A 21,110-nucleotide genomic window follows, 5' to 3' on the forward strand; every position below is an offset into this window, starting at 1 on the left:
ATCAGTAGATTCTCAGCCTCCAGGAAAAAGACTTTATAGACTGTTGATGCTGAAGATGATGCAAGACATTGGAGATAAACTGGAAGCAAAGATGGATAACTTATAGGAAATACTGAGCAAAGAGATACAAGATACAAAACTTAAACAAGAAGAGATGCAAAATACAATAACTGAAATAAAAAATTCACTAGAAGCAGCTAACAGCAGAATACAGGAGGCAGAAGGATGAATAAGCGAGGTGCAGGACAGATTAGTGGAAATTAAGGATACAGAACAGAAAAGAGAAAAAAGATTGAAAACAAATGAAGAGAGTCTCAGAGAACTCTGTAACAACGTTAAATGCACCAACATCCATATTATACGGGTGCCAGAAGGAGAAGAGAGAGAGAGGAGACAGAAAAAATATTCCAAGAGATAAGAGCCAAAAACTTCACTAACATGGGGAAGGAACCACTCACTCAAATCCAGGAAGCACAATGAGTACCATATAAAATAAACCCAAGGAGGAACACCCCAAGACACATATTAATCAAACTGACCAAAATGAAAGACAAAGAGAAAATCTTGAAAGCAGCTAGGGAAAAGAAACAAATAACATACAAGGGAACCCCAATAGGTTATTGGCAGATTTTTCAACAGAAACTCTGCAGGCCAGAAGGGAGTGGCATGATACACTTAATGTGATGAAAGGAAAAAAACCTCCAACCAAGATTACTCTACCCAGCAAGGCTCTCATTCAGATTTGAAGGAAAAATCAAAATCTTCACAGATAAGCAAAAGCTGAGAGAATTCAGCAACACTAAACCAGCCTTACAGCAAATACTAAAGGAACTTCTATAGCAGAAAAGAACAAGAGAAGAAGGAAAGAAAAAAGAGCTACAAAACCAAATCCAAAGTAATTAATAAAATGGCAATAAGAACATACGTATCAATAATAACCATAAATGTTAATGGACTAAATGCCCCAACCAAAAGACATAGACTGGCTGAATGGATACCAAAACAAGACCCATATATATGCTGTCTTCAAGAGACCCACTTCACTTCTAGGGACACATACAAATTGAAAGTGAGAGGACGGAAGAAAATATTCCATGCAAACAGGAACCAAAAGAAAGCTGGAGTAGCAATATTCATATCAGATAAAACAGACGTTAAAATGAAGAACATTTTAAGAGACAAGGAAGGACACTACATAATGATCAAAGGATCAGTCCAAGAAGATATCTACGCACCCAACACAGGTTCACCACAATATATAAGGCAATTGCTAACAACCTTAAAAGGACAAATCGACAATAACACAATAATAGTGGGGGACATTAACACCACACTTACAACAATGGACAGATCAACCAGACAGAAAATCAATAAGGAAACAAAGGCCCTGAATGACACATTAAACCAGATGGACTTAATAGAAATTTACAGGACATTTCATCCAAAAGCAACAGAATACACATTCTTCTCAAGTGCACATGGAACATTCTCTAAGACTGATCATATCCTGGGCTACAAATCCAACCTTGGTAACTTTAAGAAAATTAAAATCATGTCAAGCATCTTTTCTGACCACAACGCTATACAACCGGAAATCAATAAGAAAAAAAACTGCAAAAAACACAAACATGTGGAGACTAAACAACATGCTACTAAACAACCAAAGGATCACTGAAGAAATCAAAGAGGAAATTAAAAAATACCTGGCAGCAAATGACAACAAAGACATGACACTCCAAAACCTATGGGATGCAGCAAAAGCTGTTCTAAAAGGAAACTTTATAGCAATACAAGACCACCTCAGGAAACAAGAAAATGCTCAAATAAACAAGCTAACTTTACATCTAAAGCAGCTTGAAAGAGAAGAACAGACAAGACCTAAAGTTAGTAGAAGGAAAGAAACCATAAAGATCAGGGCAGAAATCAATGAAATAGAAATGAAGAAAACCATAGAAGAGATCAGTGAAACGAAAAGCTGGTTCTTTGAAAAGATCAACAAAATTGATAAACCCTTAGCCAGACTTATCAAGCAAAAAAGAGAGAGGACTCAAATCCATAAAATTAGAAATGAAAAAGGAGAAGTAACAACGGACATCACAGAAATACAAAGATCATAAGAGACTACTATATGCAACTATATGCCAATAAAATGGAAAACCTAGAAGAAATGGACAAATTCTTAGAAAAGTACAATCTTCCAAGACCAAACCAAGATGAAATAGAAAAGATGAATGGACCCATCACAAGAACTGAAATTGAAACTGTGATTAAAAAACTTCCAACAAATAAAAGTCCAGGACCAGATGGCTTCACAGGCGAATTCTATCAAACATTTAGTGAAGAGCTAATACCTATCCTTCTGAAACTATTTCAAAAAATTGCAGAGGAAGGGATACTCCCAAACTCATTCTATAAGGCCACCATCACCCTGGTACCAAAACCAGACAAAGATTCCACAAAAAGAAAACTACAGGCCTATTTCACGGATGAACATCAATGCAAAAATCCTCAACAAAATACTAGCAAACCGCACCCAACAATACATTAAAAGGATTGTACATCATGATCAAGTGGGATTGATCGCAGGGATGCAAGGGTTCTTCAACATCTGCAAATCCATCAGTGTGATTCACCGTATTAACAAACTGAAGAATAAAAACCATATGATCGTCTTGATAGACACGGAAAAACCCTGTGACAAATCCAACAGCCATTTCTGATAAAAACCCTTCAGAAAGTGGGCATAGAGGGAACCTACCTCAACATAATAAAGGCCATATATGACAAACCCACAGCTAACATCATTCTCAATGGTGAAAAGCTGAAAGAATTCCAACTGAGATCAGGAACAAGAGAAGGATGTCCACTCTCGCCACTACTATTTAACATAGATTTGGAAGTCCTATCCACAGCAATCAGAGAAGTAGAAGAGATAAAAGAACTCCAAATTGGAAAGGAAGAAGTAAAACTATCCCTATTTGCAGATGACATGATACTATACCTAGAGAATCCTAAAGACTCTACCAGAAAACTGTTAGAGCTCATCCACGAATCTGGCAAAGTTGCAGGATACAAAATCAATACACAGAAATCGATGGCATTTCTATACACTAATAATGAAAGAGCAGAAAGAGAAATCAGGGAAGCAATCCCGTTTACCATCAGATCCAAAAGAATAAAATACCTAGGAGTAAACCTACCTAACAAAAGACCTGTACTCTGAAAACTATAAGACACTGATGAAAGAAATCAAAGATGACACAAATAGATGGAAAGATATACCATGCTTGTGGATTGGAAGAGTTAATATTATCAAAATGACTATACTACCTAAGGCAATCTACAGATTCAATGCAATCCCTATCAAATTGCTAAGGACATTTTTCACAGAACTAGAACAAAATATTTTAAAGTTTCTTCGGAAGCACAAAACACCCAAAATAGCCAAAGACATCCTAAAAAAGAAAAAAGGAGCTGGAGGAATTAGGCTCCTGGACTTCAGACTATACTACAAAGCAACAATCATCAAAACCGCATGGTACTGGCACAAAGACAGAAATATAGATCAGTGGAACCGGATAAAGAGCCCAAAATTAAACCCACATACCTACAGCCAACTAATCTATGACAAAGGAGGCAAGAATAGACAATGGAGAAAGGACAGCTTGTTCAATAAGTGGTGCTGGGAAAACTGGACAGCCACATGGAAAAGAATGAAATTAGAACACTCCCTAACACCATACACAAAAACAAACTCCAAATGGATTAAAGACCTAGACATAAGACCAGACACTATCAAAACTCCTAGAGGAAAACACAGGCCAAGCACTCGCTGACATAAACGACAGCAGCATCTTCTCAGATCCACTTCCTAGAATAATGACAATAAAAACAAAAATAAACAAATGGGACCTATTCAAACTTCAAAGTTTCTGCACAGCAAAGGAAACCCTAAACAACACAAAAAAAACTCCACAGAATGGGATAAAATCTTTGCAAATGAATCAACTGACAAGGGATTCATCTCCAAAATTTGTAAACAGCTTCTGCAGCTCCATACCAAAAAAACAAACAACCCCATCCAAAAATGGGCAGAAGATCTAAACAGACAGTTCTCCAAAGAAGACATACAGATGGCCGAGAAACACATGAAAAGATGTTCAACATCACTCATGATTATAGAAATGCAAATCAAAATCACTATGGGGTACCACCTTACACCAGCCAGAAAGTCTACAAACAGTAAGTGCTGGAGAGGGTGTGGAGAAAAAGGAACACTAGTACACTGTTGGTGGGATTGTAAATTGGTGCAACCACTGTGGAAAGCAGTATGGAGATTCCTCAGAAAACTAAACATAGAAGTACCATTTGATCCAGCAATCCCATTCTTGGGCATCTACCCAGAGAAAACCATGACTTGCAAAGACACATGTACTCCAATGTTCATTGCAGCGCTATTTACAATAGCCAACACATGGAAACAACCTAAATGTCCATTGACAGAGGAATGGATCAAGAAGAGGTGGTACATATACACAATGGAATGTTACTCAGCCATTAAAAAGAACGAAATACCAGCATTTTTTGCAACATGGATGGACCTAGAAACTATCATGCTAAGTGAAGTCAGCCATACAATGAGACACCAACATCAAATGCTTTCACTGACATGTGGAATCTGAAAAAAGGACAGAATGAACTTCTTTGCAGAACAGATGCTGACTCACAGACATTGAAAAACTTATGGTCTCCGGAGGAGACAGTTTGGGGGGTGGGGGGATGTGCTTGGGCTGTGGGATGGAAATCCTGTGAAATCAGATTGTTATGATCATTATACAACTACAGATGTGATAAATTCATCTGAGTAATTAAAAAATTAAAAAAAAAGAAATAAGCATGGCACAATCTTGATAAATGCTGCATAAAAGGTATAGACAGGAATTCATGGTACTATTCCTTCTATCTGTATATGTTTCGAAGTTTTCATAATATAAAATCAATAAATGAAAAACAAATTGACAATGTAAGTTAAAATCTCCTATCCTTGAACTTCAAAAAATTTATATATGGGAGTTCCTATTGTGGTTCAGTGGGATAAGGACCTGATGTTGTCTCTGTGAGACTGAGGGTTCAATCCCTGGGCAGGCTCAGTAGGTTAAGGATCTGGCACTGCTGTAATGTAGGCTGTGGCATAGGCTGTAGATGTGGCTCAGATCCGGCATTGCCATGGCTGTGGTATAGGCCAGCGGCTGCAGCTCCAATTCAACCCCTAACCTGAAAATTTTCATATGCTACAGGTGTGCCCATGAAAAAAAATTTATGTATTTATTTATATATATTTAGATAGTCATTACAGAGTTTCTGCTGTGGTGCAATGGGTTAAGAATCCAACTGCATGGGTTAAGGATCCGGCGTTGCCATGAGCTGTGGTGTAGCTTGCAGACGCGGCTCGGATCCCACGTTGCTGTGGCTCTGGTGTAGGCCGGCAGCAGCAGCTCTGATTAGACCCCGAGCCTGGGAACCTCCATATGCTGCGGGAGCAGCCCTAGAAAACGCACAAAGACAAAAACAAAACAAAACAAAACAAAAAACAAAAAACAAAGAATCCAACTGCAGTGGCTTGGATCACTGAGGAGGTGTGAGTTTGATCCCGGCCTGGTGCAGTGAGTTAAAGGATCCTCCCTTGCCATAGCTGCAGCTAGGGTTGAAGCTATGGCTCAGATTCAACCCATGGCCTGGGAACTTCCATAGGCGGTGAGACCATAAAATTAAAATAAATAATTATCTGTCATTAGCTTCCTAACTTGTATAATTAATTCTAGTTTTAAAAGGCATTATGTTCCTAAAAAGGTTTTCATTTCTTTTTTTTTTTTTTTTTTTTTTTTTTTGTCTTTTTGTCTTTTTTGTTGTTGTTGTTGTTGCTATTTCTTGGGCCGCTCCCTCGGCATATGGAGGTTCCCAGGCTAGGAGTTGAATCGGAGCTGTAGCCACCGGCCTACGCCAGAGCCACAGCAACGCGGGATCCGAGCCGCGTCTGCAACCTACACCACAGCTCACGGCAACGCCAGATCGTTAACCCACTGAGCAAGGGCAGGGACCGAACCCGCAACCTCATGGTTCCTAGTCGGATTCGTTAACCACTGCGCCACGACGGGAACTCCAAAGGTTTTCATTTCTGCAATCTTTCTGTATGCTTTTATAATTTCATGGGAAAAATGGCTTAACAAAAAGGAATGATCACTTAGCAATAAATCATACCCAAAGCTACTTTAAAATTCAGTTTATAGTCATTTAGTATAAAAAATCACAGTCTGTTTTTTTTTCTATTCAGCAAATATGCTTCTAAAGAATATCTGACAACACTAATATCATTTGCTTGGTATTTATTTTATCCATATACTTTAAATAAGGAAGAAACCTCTTCTTTAGCCCAATGGTACTAATTGTTTTTTCCTGTTTCTCTTCTCTCAGAGTTTTTCAGAACAGAACAATCCACAGACCACACTCAAAAGACATCTGAGTTGGAGTTCCCACTGTGGCTCAGTGGGTTAAGAATCTGGCATTATCTCTGTGGCAGCACGGGTTAAATCCCCAGCCAGTAGGTTAAGGATCTGGCATTGCTGCAGCTGAGGTATAGGTTACTGCTGTAGCTGGGAGTCAATCCCTGGCCCAGGAACTTCCATATTCAGTGTGGGTGGCCAAAAAAATAAAGACAACCAAATTAACAGACAGTACAGCAGCCAGACAACTCTACCTCTCAAATTCTGTCTAGGAGGAGATCCTGGGATTCACTTTTTTTTTTTCCTTTTTAGGGCCACACCTGCAGCATATGGAAGTTCCTGGAACTAGGGTTCGAATCAGAGTTGCAGCTGCCAGCCACCAGTCTATGCCAGATCCCAGCCACATATGCAACCTATGCAGCAGCTTGATCCTTAACCCACTGAGTGAGGCCAGGGATTGAACCCACATCCTCATGGATACTAGTCGGGTTCTTAGCCCACTGAGTCACAAGGGCAACTCTTGGGTTTCACTTTTAATCCTAGTCATCGGGGAAAAAAAGTGAGAAAGAGAAATGAGGGAGGGAGGAAAGAAGGAAAGAAAAAGAAAAAGAGGAGTTCCTGTTGTGGCTCAGTGGGTTAAGGACCCAATGTTGCCTCTGTGAGGATGTGGGTTTTATCAATGGCCTTGCTTAGTGGGTTAATGATTCAGCGTTGCTGCAAGCTGTGGCATAGGTGCAGCTCAGATCCTGTGTGGCTATGGCTGTGGCTTCAGCTGCAGCTCAGATTCGACCCCTGGCCTGCTAACTTCCATATGCCACGGGTGCAGCCATAAAAAATAAAAAACAAGAGGAAAGAAAGAAAGAAAGGAAAGAAGGAAGGAAGGAAGGAAGGAAGGAAGGAAGGAAGGAAGGAAGGAAGGAAGGAAGGAAGAAAGAAAGAAAGAAAGAAAGAAAGAAAATCTGCTAGTATACTCTTCCAGGCATCACATGTAGAGTATCACATATATACTCCATTCTTACTACTTAACATTTACAGAATGTCCACTGGATTCAAGAAAGTAAACAAAACTTTCGATATTACATTATTCTATTCCTCACATGCTTTCATGTTTACTTAAAATACAGAAGAGAGTGCTTGAGAGGAGGCAAGAAACGCTACCCTGGAGTGCAAGTTCAATTATATTAACCAATTAAATATTATTTCAGTAACTCAGCAACATCTCCTTGGTAGACTGAACTGAATAATGAAGTGTGAGGCTGCCTTACTCAGCTTGAGTTTGGGAGAGGCCACATCATCATCATCAGGCAGTGGACCCAGCTCTTTCCTTTTATCCTTGAGTAATTTCTCCAGGATGTGCGCATCATTGTACACCTGTATTTAAGTACAAACATAATTTGAAATTATTTTCTAAGAAGCTTTTCTATTGAAGTATAACATACATCCACAAGGAAGTTTTAAAAACACAGATTAGGATAGCTGGGAACTAATGAAATGAACTGAGATCATTACAGAGCAACAAAATCACGTCTTTGTGGGGTGGGCTTCGGCCTCAATTGGTTTGTTGTGTAAAGCTTTCTATGTGATTCTAATGTGCACACATGTAGGTTAAAGTTTGAGAACTACCGTAGTAGAATCACTGCAAGTTTTTATGCAAGTTCTGAAACATATTTACATATGCTATTTCTTCATAAATCTCTCTTTCATTGGTCCCTCAAGGTAGCAGACTTACCTCAATGGAAATTAAAAATTAAAAATATCTAATAGTTGAAGAGTAACATCTCAAACACTGTTTTTTTTTTTTTCTTCTTCTTCATCTTTTTGCCTTTTCTAGGGCTGCTCCTGCAGCATATGGAGGTTCCCAGGCTAGGGGTTGAATCAGAGCTGTAGCCACTGGCCTATACCACAGCCACAGCAACGCGGGATCCGAGCCATGTCTTTGACCTACACCACAGCTCACGGCAACGCCAGATCCTTAACCCACTGAGCGAGGCCAGGGATTGAACCCGAAACCTCATGGTTTCTATTCGGATTCGTTAACCACTGAGCCATGACAGGAACTCCTCAAACATTGTTAAAAGGGATTTAACATCAGTGTGAGTTCAGCGCCTAGAATCTGATCTGTGAAAAAGCAATAAACACTGACTAGGCTCTCTTTGTGAAGACTGAGCCAAGGGCCAAGGATGAGGTTACTCGCCTAATGGCTTTGCCCCCAAAGCTGCCTCCCAACTCCCACAGTGGCTCTCCTCCTTGACTGCCACCAGAGCAGGGGGGCTGAGAGAATAACTGACCACTCTTCTTTGGCAAACTGTTTCTTAAGGATGGCTTTTTTCTATACCAGTAGTAGGCAAGTGGCCCATTAGACAATGACATGAGGACAGTGTAAACCCCTATGACAGAGAGAACCATTTCTTTGCCACAAGCACCCTCAGTGACTATTTTATTTTAAATTCAAATGGAATAGCATAAGAAAGGAAATAAATGATTTGAAAATATAATTTATTTCTGGGAGTTTAAAGTTGATAATGTAAACTCAGTAAAGATATATGCACCCCACCCATGTTAACTGCAGCATTATCTATAATAGCTAAGATATGGAAAAAACCTATGTATCCATAAATGGATGAATGGATAAAGAAAAATGTCACATACAAACAGGAGTATAATTCAGCCATAAAAAATGAAATCTCGCCATTTGCGACAACATGGATAAATCTTGAGGACATTATGCTAAGTGAAAGAAACAAAGAAGAGACAAATACTGCATGATCTCACTTATATGTGGAACCTAAAAACACAACCCCCCACCAAAAAAACCCCCGAACTCACAGATGCAGAGAACAGATTGGTGGTTGCAGAAGGGGGGATAGGAGATGGGCAAAAAAGGGAAAGAGAGTCAAAGGGTACAAACTTTCAGTTATAAAATAAGTCAGTCATGGGGATGTAATGTATGATGACTATAGTTAATAATACTACACGAATATTTGGGGAGTTCCCATCGTGGCTCAGTGGTTAACGAATCTGACTAGGAACCATGAGGTTGCAGGTTTGATCCCCGGCCTTGCTCAGTGGGTTAAGGATCCGGCATTGCCGTGAGCTGTGGTGTAGGTTGCAGACGTGGCTTGGATCCCGTGTTGCCGTGGCTATGGCGTAGGCTGGCAGCTGCAGCTCCAATTAGACCCCCAGCCTAGGAACCTCGGGTGCAGCCCTAGAAAAGACAAAAAGAAAAAAAAAGAAAAAAAAATACTGCTATATGAATATTTGAAAGTTGCTGAGAGTAGATCTTAAAGGTTCTCACCAAACACACAAACTGCGTAACTACATATGGTGATGTATGATTAGTAGACTTAAGGCAGTGATAATTTTGTAATATACACAAGTTTTAATACATTAATATTAAATCACCATTTTGAACACTTGAAATATGTCAATTACACTTCAATTAAAAAATAATAAAGTCGGAGTTCTTATTGTGGCTCAGTGGTAATGAATTGGACTAGCATCCATGAGGATGTGGGTTTGATCCCTGGCCTCGAACTGTGGTGTAAATCACAGACACGGCTTGGTTCTGGTGTTGCTGTGGCTGTGGCATAGGCTGGTAGCTGCAGCTCCAATTCGCCCCCTAGCCTGTGAACTTCCATATGTTGCAGGTGTAACCTTAACAAAAAAAAAAAAGAGTTCCCATTGCGGTTCAAGTTAAAAACCCAATATTGTGTCAATGAGAATGTGGGTTTGACCCCTGACCTTGCTCAGAGGGTTAAGGATTCGCCGTTGCAGTGAGCTGTGGTGTAGGTCACAGCAGTGGTTCGGATCTGGTATTACTATGGCTGTGGGAAAGTCTGGTGGCTGCAGCTCCAATTAAACCCCTACCCTGGGAACTTTCACATCCCTCAGGTACAGCCCTAAAAAGACCAAAAAAAAAAAAAAAAAAGGAAAGGAAAGAATGTAATGTAGAAAAAAATATGAAAGAAGGAAAAATGTATCTTAGCTATGCTGATAAAGAACTGAAGGAGTTCCCGTCGCGGCTCAGCTGTTAGTGAACCCTACTAGCATCCACAAGGACGTAGGTTCAATCTCTGGCCTTGCTCAGTGGGTTAAGGATCTGATATTGCTGTGAGCTGTGGTGTAGGTCGCAGATGTAGCTTGGATGCCGAGTTGCTGTGGCTGTGGTGTAGACTTATGGTTACAGTTCCAATTGGACCCCTAGCCTGGGAACCTCCATATGCTGCAAATGCGGCCCTAAAAAGACCAAAAAAAAAAAAAAAAAAAAAAAAGAACTGAAACTCAAGATGCTTCATTAACAAAATCAATTTTTCAGAGGAGCATTACTGGGAATATCCTGATATTTATATAGTTACACAACTTTATAGACTATCCTTAGAGAAGCATGGCGACTGACAACAGTAATGATGATGATGAAAGATTTTAACGTCCTTGGCTTTCTCTTCAGTGTTATTTGAAAACCAGGCACTGTACTACATGCTCTTTAAATGTTATCTCATTTAAATCCTACAACAACCCTGATGCAAGTACCATTATTATCCCCAATTTAGAGATGAAGAAAATGAGGCTCAGAAAAAATAAGTTACTTACACAGGGACTAGTAGAGCAGGATTCAAATCAAGGATGTCAGATTAGTTGGCACTCCAAATCCATGGATGCGGAAACCATGGTTTCAGAGGGTTGACTATACCATGCCATTATATATAAGGGCCTTGCGCATTTGTGGATTTGGGGTATCTTGGAACCAATCCCCCCAACACCACGGACAAGTGGACAGAGTATAAACTTTTAACCTTACAATGTTCTGCTTCCCATTTTATTTTTATTTAAATTTTTTAGTCTTTTTCCTTTTTTAGGGCTGTACCCACGGCATACGGAGGTTCCTAGGCTAGGGGTCCCATCAGAGTTGCAGCTGGCGGCCTACACCAGAGCCACAGCAATGTGGGATCTGAGCCGCGTTTGTGACCTACACCACAGCTCACGGCAACCCTAGATCCTTAACTCACTGAGCAAGGCTAAGGATCGAACCTGTGTCCTTGTGGATGCTAATTGGGTTCGCTAACTGTTGAGTCACGACGGAACTCCTGCTTCCCAATTTAAACAACTAAGAAAAGACAAAAATATTAAGCTAATCACTGAGAAGAATAACCTAAGTTAGGCCTCTGGACCTAGTCTCTCAGCACATTATTCCACGAACGCCCCAAAGAAAATGTGCCTACTCTAGGACTCCCACACATCCTCACCTGGGAGCCTTCCTCATTGTAGTGCCTGGCATTCCGGAACATCAGCTTCATGTCTTCTATCATTCCCTCTTCCCCTGCATACTTGTCATTGCGGATGTTATGCTCAATTATTTTCAAGTCCATAGGCTCCAAAATGATTTTATAGTAATCAGGATAGTCTTTTTTGGATGGTTTAACCATAAATAGATCACAAAGTCTTCTGCCTGAACCTGGCTCACGAGCTTCAAGAACAACATTGAATAAGATTTTCATTCGCTGCTTTCTTATGTTCTTTTTACTGTTGAGGGGGAGAGGTAGAAAAAGGGAAAAATGAGAACAGGTTCAATTTTCTTGATACAAGGATGAACATGAAATGAAGGGTCAGGTGTTTCATAACGGTTATAATTTATTGATTATGTATGCCACAAACACAGTGAACATGCTAGAAGCTATAAGCAAATATTAGGAAACTTTCTAAAATAATTAAAACATAGTGACTCTGGCAGGAGCAGCAAATAACACCAGACAAACCTGTTCAGAACATTTATGAAACGCAATGCTTGAAAAAAGATCTTGTCTGACTCCAAAAAATACGAAATTCTATTATCAACTGAAATATATTTTTTAAGAATAGAACACAAGAGTAATATAACTGCTGATTTCCTAATAGTCCTCTCTTAGACAAACACAAAGAAAAGTGTTCCATCTCTTAAGATGACCATTTCTGTATATCCTGGTTACCAGAAAACAAAGGGAGGCTGTCTGCCAGATGAGTGTCTCTATAGCGGGTACAAGTCTCTCTTGGATTTATCCTGTCATGGTCAGTCCCTGCTCCCTCCCTCCACCAGCATTATACCATAATGTCAACCTAGTTTAAAGAACAAATGGTCTGTGGTTCTTATGAAGTCTTGAGTAAATTTTCATCCTTGAGTATGAATCGCTGTCTTGTTCATCAAAATGCCCCAGTGATATATGATGCTAGGAAATAAATGTAAGTGCTACAGAACAAAGCAAAAGGCCATACAGATTACAGCCTGAGTTACAAAGGGGCTCAAGAGAACATATGGGCTAGCCTCCTAATTATTGGGGAAACTAGCTTAGAGAAGCTAAACGACTTGCCCAAGGTGAGCTGTCCAATGAATTGTTAGAAAACATGATCTTCCAATGATTTCTGGACCACTGTTGGTATGTTTTCAGTACACAGACAAAGAAATTCTAGCCAGACTCAACCAGCAGTCTCTGAGGTAGGTAATAAAAAAATGACTTGTGGAGTTCCCACTGTGGCACACTAGGTTAAGAATCTGATTGCAGTGGCTTGGGTCACTGCAGAGGCATGGGTTTGATCCCTGGCCCGATGCAGTGGGTTAAAAGATCCAGTATGGCTGCAGCTGTGGGGTAGGTCACGGCTGGGGCTCAGATTTAGTCCCTAGCCCAGGAACTTCCATATGCCATGGGTGTGCCCATAAAAAAAAACAAATAAAAATAACAATTTTTTAATGACTTGTGACTTAATTGCTATTCAACAAATTAAGATCCTATAATGTAGTACTCAGAAGAAAGTATTTTTTATTTATCTGTTTCCTATCTTTTTCTTTTTTTGGGAGGCTGCACCCTTGGAATGTGGAAGTTCCTGGGCCAGGCATCAAACCCATGCCAACAACAGTGACCCAAGCTGCTGCAATGACAAAGCTGGATCCTAACCCACTGCGCAATGAGGGAACTCCTATTTCCTATCTTATAAATGGAAGAAAGTTCATTCCTGAAGCAAACTTAGTCTCCTAGTCCAGTCCTCTGGCCACTCACCACTGCTGGGTCACAAAGAATCCAAAGGCCAGACAGTTTCTCCACAAGGTTAAAAATGTGTTTTTTAAAAAGAAACAAAACACAAATAAAGAATAATTAATGGATGAAAAAATAGATATATATACTACGTCGACATTTACAAGTGTCTCAAAAATGCGTATCTTCCTAATGTCATGGAGCTGAAGGCAACCTGAAAGTGATCCAATTAGGAGACAAAAAGGACTGGGATCCTCCCTGTCACCTGTGTCTTCACTTGAGACTGCTCTTTTTCCTGGTGATTCTGGAAATGGTGCCATTTCTTCCTCTCAGTACTTTTGTGTCTACATTAAGTGACTGTCAGATGAGGGCAACCTAGAAGTTTCATCTAGTGGAAACTATTTTTCCAAAGAGGCATCCCCAGGTGATGACTTTAGAGAAAGAGCTCTCTCAGTCCAGGACTTGAGCAAGTGAATTACAGAGGAGGAATGTAGGATGAAGCTCCAACATTACAGAGTGCCACATCTGGGCAGAGATTTGAATACAGATGACTTTAGCCTTCAAGACACCCCTAAAGAAAAATTTCAGAACCTGAATTTGCTATTACAAGATTTGACAACTGCTCTAATAACAAATTTACTGTTTTAGGACTTTAAGAAAGTGATGTGTAACTAGTTTCCAGCCTCAAAGGCAAGAAAAACTATTTTTATTAGGGTCACTTATGGTGAACTATTAGGGTGATCATCTCTGAACAAATCTAGTTTGACTATTTTGTTTATATTTTTCCAGGTTATTATATTGCTTCTGAGACTGAGAACCAGTGGCCCATTACTTTTAATCTGACTGCCAGAAAACACTCAGAGCTAAACTTCATATTCTTTCCTAACTGTATTTACTTGGGTGGCTGGTATATTTGCTTTATCTTTTTCCAATATGACGGTGAACCTTATTATATCCACAATTTTGAAAGTAACTTCAAATACTTTTTGAAATGAGATTAACTCTACATTACAAAAAGATAGCTACCACACTTCCCTATTTGATACTTCCTGGTTACTGTTTTCAATGTCATTTTGATTTTTAGACTCTTCTTAAAATCCCTCCATTCATCCTACCTCTCTTCCTCTCTCAGATCACTAACTATAAAGATTTGTTCACTCATGTTGCAACAGAACAAAGGGTGGGGAAAAAGAATGTAATTGTAATGTATACATGTAAGGATAACTTGATCCCCTTGCTGTACAGTGGGAAAATTTAAAAAAAAAATTTGTTCACTCTTCCTTACTTTGGGAAAGGTACATAAAATTCAATCTCAGACTTGTAACTGGCATACTCATTCTTTTTTTAATCAGCACCTGTGAACATACCTAGGTGAAATACATTTTAAGGGGGTTCAAAACCAGGGTTTTTTATCACTGTGCACTTAAGGGTACCATAATTAAGGGGATGTCAATTCAGATCATAAACAGTGTTATAAAAAAAAATATATATATATATATATTTTTTTTTTGCTTTTTTAGGGCTGTACCTGCAGCACATGGAAGTTCCCAGGTTAGGGGTCAGAGTCATAGCTGCTGGCCTACACCACAGCTGCAGCAATAGGAGATCTGAGCTGCATCTGTAATCTACACCAAGCTCAAGGCAATGTCGGATCCTTAACCCATTGAGCGAAGCCAGGGATCGAACCCGCATCCTTATGGATCTCAGTCAGGTTCATTAGCCACTGAGCCAAGATGGGAACTCCAAAATATACAATTTTAGAAATGTACAGGAGATGGGCATAAATGGCCCTGTGCTAAAAAATCAGTGTATTATAACAACTGTACAATAAATAAAAGTCCAGTGTCTTGAGAAATTGGTGGTACTTCTAATTTGCACAAAGGTTATGAGCCAGTAGAGGCTTTTCTGTGAATCCTTGATTTTTCAGGACCACCAGCTTACTACCCTCCTGACCCTCCAACCCAGCCTAAAACACTGGGATCAAGGTCACTTTCTGCTTCTCTTAGTTTATTAGTCCTAGGGGTCCTCCATAGCCCTTCTAGATCTGACCTTTCCTTTTAATTTTTCGCACCACAGTGTTAATCCTAACTCTCACAGTTTGTGACAGACGACTTTCTCAAATGTCCTTTTCTTTATTCTTCTTATGACTATTATTTATTATTAAGTATCTATATTTAGATATACTCACAAGATTCCTATTTATAGTTACAGTTAACACTTCTACCACACGCCAGGGACTATGCTAAGCACTATCTTTTAATCCTCAAACTCTATGAACCAGGTGCAATTATTATCCCAACTCTGCATATGTAAAAATAGAGGCTTTAAGACTCAAATGAGTATCTAAAGCCATAAAATGAGTAATCAGACCTGAGCTTTGAATCAGCTAATAATTACCAAGATGCTTTTATCATGCAAGTGAATGATAAAAAGTAAGCTCTTGCCAAGAGCCTCTCTAATCAAAGTCAACCCTACTCACAGGCCTCAAGGTCTCCCAGCATTTAACTCCCTGACCCTAGATCTTTGGCGGTGCCTGCTCTGAAGCTAAGTAAACCCAAAGGTTCTTTCTTTTACAAGACTTTCGACATTTCAAGTCTTCAAGGAATAAAACTTTTTTATTCACCTTTTTAATAAGTTCCCCAGACTAGTAATATCTGTCTAAAAACAAAATGAAATCTACCAAGTCTTGACGTCAAAGGGAAATACTTCCAGAAAAAAAATCAGAGCTATATTTAATGAGTACTCACTGCATCCAGGCCCAGTTCCATGGGCTTTAAACATTAAGCAATCAGCTCCTCACAGCAATCCTATGTAGGTATTGTCACTGACTCCTTTTTCAGATGAGAAAGTTGAGATGAAGCTCAGATAAAAGAGCTGATAAAAACAACAGGGATTTGAACTGGGGAGTCAGGCTCTAGAGCTTGGGGGTTATAACGCTACTCCACGATGCCTCACATTTCTCTTTCTTTTACTGACACCTAGAACCATTGTCATATACTACGAATGATATCAAAGAAATATATCTATTGTCTCTCTCTCTTTTTTTTTTTTTTTTGTTTTTTAGGGCCACACCCATGGTACATGTTAGTTCCCAGGCTAGGGTTTAATTGGAGCTGTAGCCACTGGCCCACACCACAGCCACAGCAATGCCAGGTCTGAGCCACGTCTGTGACCTACATCACAGCTCATGGCAATACCAGATCCTTAACCCACTGAGTGAGCCAGGGATGGAACCTGTATCCTCATGGATACTAGCCAGATTCATTTCCCCTGAGCCACGACAGGAACCCTCTACAGTCTTTCTCTTAAATTTACTATCTAAGAAAATTGTTCTTAAGGAAATTGCTAGGAAAAAGATAATAATACAGTAATTTTGTAGAGTGGACTACATATGGCAGTGACATACAAATAACTTTAGAATATCAAACTTTCAAAGAAAAGCATGTCCTAAAGCTATTTGGGCAATCACACATTTCCATATCATTGTAAAATCATGTACTTTACATAATTATTTTACTATGGTGCTCTTACTTAATTTCATTTGTTTTCAATCTGCCTCTTTCCCTGGCCAATAAATTCCTGGAAGGTAGAGGTGATGACTAAATGTTCTCCTTTATGACCTGTTTTGCAAACAACTGACTCTCTGTGAACGCCAGACGGCAAAGGTGAAAAATAAAAAGCACCACACAATGATTACTACTAGGACTATAACATGGCAACTTATGGGCTGTTTTTAAAATCATAAGTAACATGCAAAAGAATGGATGCTTTTAAAGAAAACAGATAAGAGACTGAAGAAATGCATTCATGCTCAAGAAGCACTAACCCAATACATAGGTGCCAACATAGACAGACTGACATCACTTGGACTGTCAACAGTGATTTTGATCCCTCCACCATCCCCCAATCTGTAAAAGACATCCATGAAAGGCAACCAGTACCAGCCATCCTCTGATACCAGCAATGCCACCATATTCTCAGCCTTTCTACAGTGGCTGCCAGAAGCACAATGACTGGTGAGGGAGCTAACTGTCCCTTGCAAAGCTGGCAACAAATTAAGGCTCCTCAACCTACCTAGGCTAATTGAGTTTATTTTCCAACTATACTTCTAAACTATATTGCCTTCTTTATTCATAAAATAAACAGGCATCCAAATAAAAACCATTATTTCACATGCTTAAGGCCACACTTTTCACCTAATCAGTACTGACCATGCCACAGAAGTTACACTTAAAAAGAAAAATATGTTTATGCATAAAAAAGGACTGCACACCTGGATAGCCTCCTGAGACCCAACATCTCACTGTCAAGAGTGTTCCTGGGAAAGCAGAAACAAACATTACATGTGAAGAGAAACAAAACAAGCAACATTGGAGGGTCATGTATAAACCAAATATGGTTGAGAAAAAGGAGGATTATTCAATCCAAAGAATAAAAGATATTAAGAATATTTGGAACATTTCAACATAGAAGACAGCAGGTGGATTTTTGGGTGGAGGAGTTGGGGAAAAGAATGCATTCCCAGAATGAAGAGAACATATCCATAGTAATTTTTCTCACAATCTTTGATATAAAAAAAATAAAGCAAAGACAGAATCATACACAATATTTAGGAGTCAAGTCAAGTGGTACTTATAAAACTTGGCCCTGACTTCTCTGGATAAGCTTCACTTAACACACTAGGGCTGTCATGTCTGCCTGAATTCTGGAGAAGTCTATTTCTTATTACCAAAACCTCTTAACATAATTACCTTCTAAAAGGCTCATTATGTTATTTCATTCGTCATAGTCCAAAGTATAGGACTTGCTTCTCTCAACCTCTTAACGTGTGCTCATGCTTATATTTCAACCCGGATATGTTCTTTTATTGCTTTAGCTATGATTTCTACTTGTTCTTATTTGTATATTTTTCACTTCATTATATAAAACACTTAGGAATTTCCTAATTCCTAAGAAACCTGTTTACAAAAAGACTTTTGTCTAAAGTGGGGTATTATTACTTCAAGAATGTAATACTTAGTTTTCTTTTAATGGAATGTTTTAGAAAATAACTTTCATTTAATCTACTTGTGTTGTCCCACAAAGTATAAGCCACAGAGATTTTTAATGTATCTGGCCTCGGCTAGTGCTTCCTTGGAACTGTTTTCTTAAAACTCGGCTAGTTTAAGATCTCTCTTTTCATTCAGTGTTGGCACTAATTGTACCAGCACTTTTGCCTCCATTACCTTCTTTTGCCTGAGAAGTTTTTATCTTTGATTGGTGACTGATCTGGAAAACCAGGTGATGCTGAAGTAGTTATATAATTACACTCAAAGATGTTCTTGATTTGATGTCTCTGATCTGGTTTCACATTTTTCCTCCGTTGCCCCTGGTATAACAAGGAATTAAGAACTTGGAAGGATGAAATTCACAGACTAGTAACGGAGGAGACTCACATCTCAGGGCACACTAATCAATTTTGTTACCTTGGCATAGCATAGCAAAGTTATTTTCAAAGCTAAAAAAATTTCCCAAATCCTATTTACAGGGAAAGACAAAAAAAGCTCTCTTCTAAACCACTCTTTAAAATCTTCTGATCTTAGTGGATCTACCAATGCATGAAGAAAACTGTGTTAACAGTTACTAACGACTTCTTCATTCAGCTTTGACTCTGTCACGCCCTATTATTTATTAGCCTACTCCTTGTATAAGGTATCCTCCCTGGATTCACTGCTGTTTCAAAGATGGTGAGACAGTTAAGGCTGAGGAAGAATTCAGTGTTCCACAAAGATCAAGCCAGAGAAACTCCGTGTGGGAGGTGTAGACAAAAGAGATGGGTCTTGCTTGATTCTTTTTAGATCCCCTTCCATAAAACCCATGAGAAAAAGGGAGGGTTAGGGAAGTTGAGAGAAAGGTTAGAAAGAAAAGAAAGCCAAATAACTACCTTAACCTGTCATGAATTACAAGAAGTTATGACTTGGCATTTTACAATCTGACATCCTTAAAATGGCAAATAAAGAGAAGATTAATAAGGAAAACACAGGGCTAAGAATAACGACTTACTTCACTACAGTGGTAGCACTGATTTCTTTTTGTGTGTGCGTGTAATTAATTCACCACAGAGAAATTACCTAAATTAGATTTAAGGGGCACTCTTAAAATGCCACAATAAAACAAAATAACCTGGACAACAAAAAGAAAAATATGTTTTGTCAAGCTACATAAGTGGTTGTAATTTTTTTTTTTTTTTTCGCTTTTTAGGGCTGTACCCGTGGCACATGGAGGTTCCCAGGCTAGGGGTCTAACTGGAGCTACAGCTGCCGGCCAGATCCAAGCCATGTCTTCGACCTACACAACAGCTCACGGCAACGACGGATCCTTAACCCACTGAGCGAGGCCAGGGATCAAATCCGAAACCTCATGGTTCCTAGTCGGATTCGTTTCTGCTGCACCTCGATGGGAATGCCAATGGTTGTAATTTTTATCTACGTTATCTAAAACCAATACGGTACTTGTACCAAAAAAGCACTAATCATACAGTTTGTAAATGAATTTTTATTTATTTTTTATTATTTTTTTTGTAAATAATTTTTAAATCCTATAAAATATTTAAAGCTTGTAAGATAATTCATACTTGAGAGCTTAAGGAAACATTTTTCTGCACTTAAACCTAAAACAAAACAAAAAGAAACTGAGACGATGTCTCCAGCTGTAAGAAGAGTGTATACCTTTTTCTTTTGGCACTACCAGTATCAGAGGTGGCTGAAGAAATCATGCTATCTCCATCCTCGATATCATCTCTCCTGGCAAGCTCCTTCTTCTTTGCCTAAAACAGAAGATTTGGGGAGTTAAGTCCATTCTGTTGAACACTTCTAGAAAATATGAATGATAAAGAGCTAGACACATCAGATTCAGGCAGAAAGATACAACCACAGGTAGGATACATGAAATCAAGAGGAGTCATTAAATATTTTCACCAACTGAATTTAGGAGTTCCCCTTTTGGTTCAGAGGTAATGAACCTGACTAGTATCTATGGGTTTGATTCCTGGCCCTGATCATTGGGTTAAGGATCCGGCGTTGCTGTGAGCTGTGGTGTAGGCAGCAGACACGGCTCGGATCTGGCATTGCTATGGCTGTGGTGTAGGCCAACAGGTGCAACTCCAACTGGACCCCTACCTGGAGAACTTCCATATGCTGTGGGTAGGGCCCTAAAAAGACAAAAATAAAAACCAACAACAAACCCCCCGCAATTTAACAAAAGCTTTCATGATAGAAAAGTAGCTTAAAAAAAAAAAAATGGATCCAGAGAGTTAAGGAATCAAATCTGACTAAACTAAATTTATTTTATTTTATTTTATTGTCTTTTTTGCTATTTCTTTGGGCCGCTCCTGCGGCATATGGAGGTTCCCAGGCGAGGGGTCTATTGGAGCTGTAGCCCAGGGCCTACGCCAGAGCCACGGCAACGCCAGATCCGAGCCGCATCTGCAAGCTACACCACAGCTCACGGCAATGCCGGATCGTTAACCCACTGAGCAAGGGCAGAGATCGAACCCGCAACCTCATGGTTCTTGGTCGGATTCGTTAACCACTGCGCCACGACGGGAACTCCTAACTAAACTAAATTTAAA

At 39.4% G+C, this 21,110-nt stretch overlaps 1 protein-coding gene across 25 annotated transcripts in view; it reads right to left on the bottom strand.

Annotated features, from left to right (window-relative positions):
- Positions 1-21,110, bottom strand: part of PBRM1 (polybromo 1) — a 131,400-nt gene that overhangs the window by 59,822 nt on the left and 50,468 nt on the right. For 16 of the 25 annotated variants that reach the window (XM_021068907.1, XM_021068906.1, XM_021068902.1 and 13 more), the window contains 4 exons: positions 20,209-20,306; positions 17,775-17,819; positions 11,744-12,020; positions 7,766-7,871 (listed from right to left, as the gene is read on the bottom strand). In XM_021068907.1, coding sequence (XP_020924566.1) covers positions 7,766-7,871; positions 11,744-12,020; positions 17,775-17,819; positions 20,209-20,306 — 526 coding nt within the window. The remainder of the gene's footprint in view (positions 1-7,765; positions 7,872-11,743; positions 12,021-17,774; positions 17,820-20,208; positions 20,307-21,110) is intronic. The other 9 variants (XM_021068909.1, XM_021068908.1, XM_021068928.1 and 6 more) reach the window with 1 other exon arrangement.

The sequence above is a fragment of the Sus scrofa genome, chromosome 13 (genome assembly GCF_000003025.6).
Source record: "Sus scrofa isolate TJ Tabasco breed Duroc chromosome 13, Sscrofa11.1, whole genome shotgun sequence".
In the NCBI taxonomy this organism is placed as follows: Eukaryota; Metazoa; Chordata; class Mammalia; order Artiodactyla; family Suidae; genus Sus; species Sus scrofa.